At 30.8% G+C, this 10372-nt stretch overlaps 1 protein-coding gene across 1 annotated transcript; it reads right to left on the bottom strand.

Moving 5' to 3' along the window:
* Positions 1-444: 444 nt before the first annotated feature.
* On the bottom strand, positions 445-4508 carry LOC110911962 (cytochrome P450 84A1). The gene is made up of 2 exons (XM_022156624.2): positions 3554-4508; positions 445-1234 (listed from the first exon to the last, which is right to left on the bottom strand). Exons 1-2 carry the CDS (start codon positions 4442-4444, stop codon positions 611-613), a joined length of 1515 nt encoding a protein of 504 aa, XP_022012316.1. The 5' UTR covers positions 4445-4508; the 3' UTR covers positions 445-610.
* Positions 4509-10372: the final 5864 nt, after the last annotated feature.

The following is a 10372-nucleotide window of genomic DNA, read 5'->3' as shown; positions in this document are numbered from 1 at the left end:
ACTAATGGGGTCGTGGTCCATTGGAAAAAATAAAAGCCTTTAAACACCTTGGGAGTGAGAGGTTTTGGATTCAAGTCTCATAAATATCAGAGAATAAAAGAAATTTGCCGTTCAAAGAAAAAAAAATCAGGACTACCTACGCTATAAACGTTAAACATCAGGAATCACCATTGTAGTTTTAATAAATTAAGGATTAAACATACAACTTTTACAAACCACATAAACCATTTTTACACTTTTTATCTTCAAATGGTATATGAAGTAGCTAAAAGTAAAATTTGTGTTTTGTTAGTCCATGTTAACTTAGTGGTTTACAATGTTTAGGAATCTTATTATTATTTTTTTAAAGAGAAATAACTTTAATTAGAACATATATAAATATCTTAGTGCACCAAATTTGAAAACAATATGTTATCTTCTTTGTACGAAAATCAAAATTCACTATGAACACAAAATACAAGGAGTTTAAATTTCAACATGCACATGAAAATAAGTGTTTTATTTTAAGCAAAATAATATTATAACAAGAAAAGTAAAAAAAAATAAAAAATAAAACTTACAATATTAATATTCTTTGCACACTTTTTGCACTCACCAACTTGACCAATTTCTAATACAATGGGCACAAGAGACGTGGAGTTGGCACCGCAACAAGCCGAATCGCTTTTGGCGCCGTGAGTCCAAACACATCTGTCATATCGATCTCACTTGGTTTCATTCCATCTGGCAACTGCCATGTGAACGAGTGGAGGAGGTGAGCTACCGCCATCTCCAATGCGTACAATCCAAGTTGCATCCCAGGACATGATCTACGTCCAGACCCAAAGGGAATAAACTCATAGTTGCTCCCTTTAAAGTCCGGAGCGCCATTTTGCAAGAAACGTAAGGGGTTGAATGTGTTGGGATCCTCCCAAGCACTCTTGTCACGGTTAACTGCATATACATTAACCATGACACGCGTACCCTTAGGGATATGGTAGCCAGCTACCTCCGTGTCTGAAGAAGATTGATGTAGGAGGAGTGGGATTGGAGGGTGAAGACGAAGTACTTCTTTGATGACACATTTGAAGTAGGTGAGCTTTTCGAAATCGGATTCTTCGACTCGGCGATCAAGGCCTACGACATCGGCAAGCTCTTGTTGTACGCGTTTGAGGGACTCAGGGGTGTGCATTAACTCGGTCAAAGCCCATTCAATAGCAGAAGCCACAGTTTCGGTGCCACCAAACATCACATCCTATAACCATAGTTTAAAGAGGTTAATTCTTCATAAAAAATCTTAAAAGACATAATAAATATTTATATTATAGAAGTTAATTCTTAGTAACTATGATTTCCCTCTTTCGTTTAATTTATGTCTTTCTTTCTTTTATAATTTAAAAATTGAAAATGCTATTAACTTATATAGTAAGTTTAGCAACTGATCAATTTTGTTCTTCTTCTTAAAAAAAATATGTATATAAGATTTAATTTAAAACCCCCTATTAAATTATTTTTCTGTCAAATACTAAAAATTAAACTTGTATGGTTGTCCTAAAAGTCAATGAAAGTATAATTATTGTATTAAAATATTCACATTCAAGGAATTATTTAAAGTTCCATCCATATCCATAAATCCCAGCGACCTAAATCATATTTGTCCGGTTTTGCTGCTTCACGCCTTCACCTAACACGAAATATTATATTTGGAATTAAAGTATCAAATATGAACATTTGTATAGTTTTAGACTATTTAATCCACAGAAGTAAAATATAAAAACACCCTATATAATTTAAAAAGAATTGGGTAAAAATCATTCTTTTGCGAGTTGTCACCACTAAATAATTGTTTTTAATGGCGTGTTAGCTGAAACCAGTGTTGCAAAGACACGATGTGATCGAGACCCTAGGTCTTACATTTATATAAATCTGATATTTATTTTAAAAATACACACACTAGCACCCAAAAATTAAATAATTAGTTAATTACATAAGAAAACATATATATGGCAGATATAAAGAAATATTATACAAGCATGTATCTTTCTTAACATCATCGATCAGTTATACCATTTTCAGTAAATATTAGTCCAGCAAATCAAATTAATATCAAGGGCAATATTTCGTGAATACTAAGCATAAATAAATATATCATTGTCTGCAAGTTAAAATATATAATCATCATGTCACACGTCAATTATTAAACTAATATATACAAGTACACTGAATAAATATTATTTTATTAAAATATTGCGGGAGAATCGTGAGAACTGCAAAAATTTGGCCAAAAACATTTCAATTTCAAAATTTCTTTTTACACTCATTATTATTTTTCGAATATAATATTATAAAATTAAATTTATATGTGTTCGGAAATAAAGAAAATTTAAGTTTACCATACACACATGTGTAAATTTATTGTATTTACACGTGCGTAAAAATTTTATTAAGAGTGATTTTGAGAGAAAAGATAATTATTTAAAGCGTAAATTCTTTTTTTAATATTGTATTTTAACTATAATAAAGTTTGTAATAAAAAAAAAGAAAATTTCATAGAATAGTAACTAAGGGGACAAGATTTTGTCTTTGACAGATTAGGGTTTGCCATTCAGAAAGGGGTGGCGGCACAGTTTGTTGCCCGTCTACCTTTTGTTTTGATGTAACTTGGCAAATATGAATGAAAAATATTTTGATAAAAAAAAAGATTGATGAAAGTTTTAAAAGTGTTCTAATTAGGTCACTGGTGTCGTTTTTGTCACAATTAGATAACTTAACATTCAAATCGAGCCATGCCTTTTTTTCCACGTGTCAAGAAAAAAATGAAGCATAAGATGCTGGGGTCGAATTATTTTAATATATGAAATTATATTTATTAAAAATAAAAACCATTTAATTACATTAAAAATTAAAAAAACAAATTACAATCCACGTCATCACTCGGCGTTAGCATCAAATAAAAGAGAAAAAAGAAACAAAATTCACATCACCACGGTTACCTATGAAATAGATGAAAAAACCCTTAATTTTAATGAAGAATAAATGTTGAGTGACCTGATTGGAACACTTTTGAAACTTGAGTGACCTAATTGGAACACTTTTGAGACTTGGTTACTATTCTACAAAGTTATCCCTAAAAAGAATATTGATTTTGTTAGGTTTTTTTTTTTCACAGTTCTCGTAATATTTAACGTTCTTAAAGAAAAAGCCATAATTAACATCCAAATTGTGTGCAAAGCATACCAACTAAACTCGATAGAAAATAAAAGCAAAAGCCATAATTGTTTATTTGTTTATCGATCTAATTTAAGCATTTTTGAAACAGCACACGTATACCTTTTCTATACTTCATTGTTTAATTTGAAAATAAGATTGCTATAGTTAAAAAAACGATTTTGTTTAAAATTTTTTATCAAGCTTAACATTCCATTATTAGATTGAGTTCTTTACGTGTATATTTGCTAGTAGTATTATAATATATGTTGCGTGATTATTTCCTCATTTCTTACGATACACGTACAGAAAGTAAAATTACCTCTACGTGTATATATAGATATATTAATATTAATTAACTACTTACCATAATAATCGCTTTGATATTGTTACGTGTGAGTTTTATCACGTTCTGCATATCCTCCCCTTCGTTAATATTTCCTTCTTCACAGTAAAAAGCCAACATCTCATCTACCATATCACTATCGGCATCATCTCCCGTTTTCTTCTTCTTCTTCAAGTGCTCGTCTATAATTTTATCGATGAACCCGTCTAACGCCGCACGCGCTTTTGGTAAACGCGTGTTCAATCCCGCGGGGTCAATAAACCCTAACCACGGGATAAAATCTGCCAAGTTGAAAGCACCAAAAAGCTTGGTGTATTCTTGTAGAATTCTAATGAATTCCTCTTTTCCTTCATGGGAAATCGAGCCAAAAGCGGCTCGGTAAATAATATCATGTGTCAACCCAAACACAAGCTCGCCTAGGTTAACTGGCGAGCCCGAGCTGTCCGCGGTGATTTTGATCATGGAGTCAACTTCATCGCGGACAGAGTCCCATGACTCGACCCGTTTGCGGCTGAAAAGCTTCATGACACAAAGCTTTCGCATCTGCCGCCAAAACGGGCCGTAGTTAGCGAACGCCATGTCTTGACGGTCATACGTTAGGTATGCGATGGCGATGGTGGCTGGACGGTTGGAAAATATGTTATCTTGGACTTGGAGCACTTGTCGCGCGATCTCTGGAGAAGAGACCGCGACGGTATGTCTGAAACCCATCTTGAGGTGAAGTATACCACCGTAGGTCTCAGCCAGATTGGCGAGACCATGGTGTGTGAGTTGGTTCATCATCAGCATGTTGCCAATGATGGGCCAACCTTTCGGACCCGGCGGGAGAGGTTTTTTCCACCGGAGACCGGAGAGAAGGAACGTGGTTAACAGAGGGAGTATAACATAAAGTACGATGGATATGAAGTCCATTTTTTCTTCCGGTGGTGATAATAAAGGTTAAGAGGTTGGTTGTGAAGTTACATACAAAATGCTTATGCTAAGAGGTTGTAAGAGCCTTTAAATGGCCAAAGGATGTTACTGTTTTTGATTCTACAAACGGTCAAGTTCGTATTTTTATTTAATAGTTTTATTGTTTTATCCGTTTTATACTTAGTTTGTCCATATTAATATGGATTAACCATATTTTAACGGCCATTAACCGGATAATTAATTAATCTATACTAATAAACAATTTCATTAAATGCCACGTGAAAATTTTTCTTACTTTTTCTCAATCTCACCTATAACAAATTAATAATATAAGAATGGTTTAGAAATTTCTCAATCTTACCTATAACAAATAATAATATAAGAATGGTTTAAGAAAAAAAGAATCTTATCATTATATTTTTGTATTTTACAATAATACTTAATAAAACTAGTTATAAAAACTATTGCCGCGTTGCGGCGAACTTCTTTTGTTATTTAGTCTGTGTTTATATGTGTTTAAAATTACTACGAGCGCGTTGCACACGGAACCGCTGACAAGAATAAAAAAATGTAGAAAAAAACACTAAAAAATAACCAAAAGAAAATCAACTAAAAAGTTGTATGGTAATGATGTTGTTCGGTAGAAACCCGTAGTCAGAGATGAACAAATAGTAATGGGTACCGGTACCGAATTTCCTGAACCGAAAGATCCTAAGTACCAGTTCGGTACTGACGTTTGGCGTTCCTGGTACCGGTTCGCCAACTTCTGGCGTTTTATATACCAGGCTGGTGCTGGTTTTTACCTTCATGTACCGATAACGAACCCGTATTTTTGATACAAGTACTGATTGCCACCAAACTTAAAAAGTAAAGAAAATAATAATTATTATAATATTAAAATAATAAAAATATAAAAAAACTGTCTATAATATTTTAGTATATTATAGAGTTAATTACACAAATAGGTCCTGTGGTTTATACCTAATTTCGCCTTTGGGTACTAACTTTATTTTTTAACAGATTTAGGTTCTATGGTTTCAATTTTGTAACACCTTTGGGTACTAACACCAAAATTAGTTAATTAATGACTAAAATACCCTTGCATTTTTTTAAGTTTATTAATGTAACATATTTGGGTACTAACACCTAATTTTATTTAAGTTTAAATCAATTTTACAAAATATATTTATTTTTTATATTTTCATCTTTTTATTATATCTCTTAATTAACATAAAGTCTATTTATTTTTTTATTTTCATATTTTTATTAAATTTCTTATTTAACATAAAATCTACTTGTTACACCAGTATTTTTTAAATAGATTTTTTTAAATAAAATCTACTAGCTATATAGTTTTACGTAAATTAAATTTCTTACTAGTTTTAAATAATGTAAACCTTACTTGTTTTCAATTTCGGATATATATGATTGATAATAATAATAATAAATATCTTTCATGTAAAAAAATTAAGCCATTTTTAACTTGTTTTTTTGTTCATTTACATTTTACTATTTTAGAAAGATATTTAATTTACATAAAATCTACTAGTTGCACCAGTAAAATCTACTAGCTCTATAGTTTTATGTAATTAAATATATTTTTTACAAAAAACGAGTTAAAAAAGGATTAAATTTTTTTAGTTTTATCTACAATACCTAGCTATACAGTTTTATCTAAAATATCTAGCTATATAATTTTATGTAAATTAAATATATTTCTAAAATAGTAAAATGTAAATGAAAAGAAAAACGAGTTAAAACGAGTAAGATAGTATTTATTATTATCAATCATTTCAATCCAAAATTGAAAACGAGTAAGGTTTACATTATTTAAAACGAGTAAGAAATTTAATTTACATAAAACTATATAGCTAGTAGATTTTATTTAAAAAAAATACTGGTGTAACAAATAGATTTGATGTTAAATAAGAAATTTAATAAAAATATGAAAATAAAAAAAATAAATAGAGTTTATGTTAATTAAGAGATATAATAAAAAGATGAAAATAAAAAAAAATAGATTTTGTAAAATTGATTTAAACTTAAATAAAATTAGGTGTTAGTACCCAAATGTGTTACACTGATAAACTTAAAAAAATGCAAGGGTATTTTAGTCATTAATTAACTAATTTTGGTATTAGTACCCAAAGGTGTTACAAAATTGAAACCATAGAACCGAAACCTGTTAAAAAATAAAGTTAGTACCCAAAGGCGAAATTAAGTATAAACTACAGGACTCATTTGTGTAATTAACTCTATATTATAATATGTTTAAATTACTGTTCATTGCATTGGTTATTTAATATATAGATAAGTATTTTTGTTACAAAAACTCATTGCCACCAAACTTAAAAAGTAAAGAAAATAATAATTATTATAATATTAAAATAATAAAAATATAAAAAAAAATTGTATATAATATTTTAGTATATTGTAATATGTTTAAATTACTGTTCATTGCATTGGTTATTTAATATATAGATAATGTTTAAATTACTGTTCATTGCATTGGTTATTTAATATATAGATAATTAAAATAATAAAAATATAAAAAAATTGTATATAATATTTTAGTATATTGTAATATGTTTAAATTACTGTTCATTGTATTGGTTATTTAATATATAGATAATATATAGATAATGCATTACCATATTATAAATTTTCATAATGTTTATGCTTCATGGAACGTACTTCATGCATAGGGAGTCTTTCAAAAAAAAAAAAAATTCTAATTTTTCACTTCTAACCCAATGCTTTACATTGTTTGCATTTTAATTTTTTTGTTTTTTTTTTACTTTTTACGTAAAACTTTTCATCTTTTGTAATTTAACCCCAATATTTTTATTTTCAACTTTGATCCACGTATTTTTCATTTTTTGCAAATTTTTTGTTTTACGTTTCGTTCTAATTTTGTGGGTAAACATGCCGTAACGTACGAGTGGATTTCAAAGTTTTTTTTGACTATTTTTTCCCATTTGACAAGACCGTCACAATGCGTTTATTTTCCCTGTTTGACAGGTTCGTCGCAACGCGCGTGGTTTTAGATCGACTTAGTTACTCTTTTCTATTTTTACATTTCGGTCTAATTTTTTCGCATTAACATATCGCAACTAGCATACGTGGTTCAACGATTTTACATATGTTTTTCATTCGGTGTTATTTTTTCCTTTTTATTTATTTTGTTTTTACGAGCTTTTCCGGTGTTGTTGGTCGCTTGTAATTGTGTAGCACTAGTGCTACTTGGCACGGTCTATGCCCCGCCGTAACGCGAGGGCGCTTAATACTAGTTGTATTTAACAGTAAACATAATTATGCATCCTGATATGGTTTCAACATATTTAAATTTAGTTATATATCGTGGTTTTTTAATTGATATATTTATTGATTTCGCCGCGAAGCAACTGCTCTTTTTGCCAAAAATAACAGTTTTGCGATTGATCTTGACCATCCAAATTAGATGGTTAATTGTCAGGTTAAAACCTGATCGGAATAACCTGGTGGTTATAGCCAAAATTTGGAGTTTTCTTTATAGGTGTAGTAGTTTTGCCAACTAAGCTTTTATTGCTGCATGTTATGCTGATCACCTCCTGTATTTAGACACCTCCTACACAGGGACGAAGGATAAGAGTGGCGCCCGCCACTGCTCCTACAATCGCGTGGGAGTTAGCTATCAATTTTACGAACATCAAGGGCATGTTTGGGTAAGCTTTTAGAAAGAACTTATTGACTTATTGGCTTCTTGGAAAAGTCAGGATTTTGTGACTTATTGACTTAATGGCTTTTTGCCCTCACATACACCCTCTTTGCCAAACATCATTTTAGAGCTTATGACTTTTCAAAAAGCCAATAAGTCAATAAGTTGTTTCAAAAAGCTTACCCAAACATGCCCCAAATGTAAACATTGAATGTAAATTTTCTATTCCAGTTAGCTATTAGTTTTACATACAATTATATTTTCTATTCCATTGATTAAAAACATCGAATGTAAAGCTAAGCAAACTCGGCATTTAAATATGGAGCACATTCTAAATGGAATTGAAGGAAAGAATATCAATGTAAGATTGTTACATACTTATGTATTGAAGATGTTACTTATGTCGCGAATTGAGTTTCTGAGTTTCACTTTTGTGATTTGCCCTTATATAAGATCGATGGACAATCTTGTGAATGATAAACTACCAAAATCATTCTTCCACCTTTATCCTTTACACTAACTTTAATCCAAGTATTGATTTTTATTTCCTACAAATATAGAAATATAAATGCTAAATTTTTATATAATCTCTAAAGCCATGGGGCGTACCTTAACATCTAGGGTGTTAACGATCACATAACATGTTAAACGGCATTGCAAACCACTCTCTTCTGGTGTTAAGGGGTGTTAAAGAGATTATATGTTAACATGTTAAAATGATGTTAAGAGATTGTCTTAATTTATTTTCCTTTTTAACACCCAAACCATTAAGGGTATGTTTGGTATGGAGCTTTTAGGAGCTTCTAGCTTTAAGCTTTTAAGAAAAAACTTCTACTCAATAAAAAGCCTTATTTGGTTGAAGAAGCTTGAAGCTTTTAAGTTAGGAGCTTGAAGCTTTTGGTTGAACGCTTCTACTAGTAGCGTTTAGAAGGAGCTACAAGCTTTTAGGGAAAAATGACTCTTTTAACCTCTAAACATAATGAACTTTTTAACGCACAAACTTTTTAAATTTTTAGTTATGTTCATTTTGGTCATTTTATACATTTTATTAAAAACTCCAGCTACTCTGCCAAACACTAAATATATCTAAAAAACTACAGCTACTAGCTACCAACTATAGCTACCAGCTACCAACCATCAATTACCAGCTTCCAGCCACTAGCCACCAGCTACTTTTGCCAAACATACCCTAAAAGTTTCTACACTCAACACATTAAAAAAATAAAGTTAAGGGAATTAAACTATTTCCTTGATATAAGGTAAAGTGATATAGAGAAAAGTAAGTGATGTGGCACCTAAATGGCGTTAAAAAAAAAGTTAACCTATCTCTATTCTATCTTTATTTCTATATTATCATATATTTATTATAACTTATACCAAAACCTAATAAACAAAAATCTTAGGGGACATATGACACAACTTTAGGCCTTCTTAATTTTTGTTTTTTGCCTAAATTGTATACCCATTTAACTTACATATGGATTCTTACCCGTTTTAAACTTACCCGATTTCTTTTTCAATACTACAATTAATACATTTCTTATTTCGTTTTCATCAACCTCACACATTTCTTATTATTTAAATTTTACCATTTTTAATAAAGTTTTGATTAACCGTTTTGTTTCTGTTTTTCTAATTTTAAGAGTTCTGATTTTATTTTCCTCTTATGCTTTTTATGATACCATATATTTAAAATTAAAATAATAAAACTAAGTTTTACTAATTTAATTGTGTAATATAGGGGGTATAACCTAGTTACTAAGATTGGTTGAATATTAAAGAAATATATATAAAGTCAAAATAAGTATGAAAAGCAGTTTGCTTAAAATATAAAATTATAATGCATTCTATTCTAAGAAACGAGAAGTCTGTTTGGTATGGGGTAATGGAATGGACGGGGGAATGAAATGGATGAGGTAATGGAATGGATGAGGTAATGGAATTGATCATTACCATTCCATGTCTTGTTTGGTTACCATGTGAGAATGGAATAAACCATTACTTTTTGTTGTTTGGTATGCGGGAAAGACGAAGGAATAAACTCGGATGGCGGTGGTCAATGATGGGCGGCGATGGTGGGTGGTGCTAGGTAGCAGTTGTAGCGGTGGTGGTGGGTGGATACGGCGGCGCTTGGACACGGCGACGGGTGGTGACAGCGGTGGTGGTGGGTGACGGCAAAGGTGGGTGGCGGCAGTGGTCAGAGGTGGTAGCGGTGGTGGTGGTGGTTGATA

The sequence above is a fragment of the Helianthus annuus genome, chromosome 15 (assembly GCF_002127325.2).
Source record: "Helianthus annuus cultivar XRQ/B chromosome 15, HanXRQr2.0-SUNRISE, whole genome shotgun sequence".
Taxonomy (NCBI): domain Eukaryota; kingdom Viridiplantae; phylum Streptophyta; class Magnoliopsida; order Asterales; family Asteraceae; genus Helianthus; species Helianthus annuus.
The sequence above is the reverse complement of the archived record's forward strand: the minus strand, read 5'-3'. Positions and strand labels throughout refer to the sequence as shown.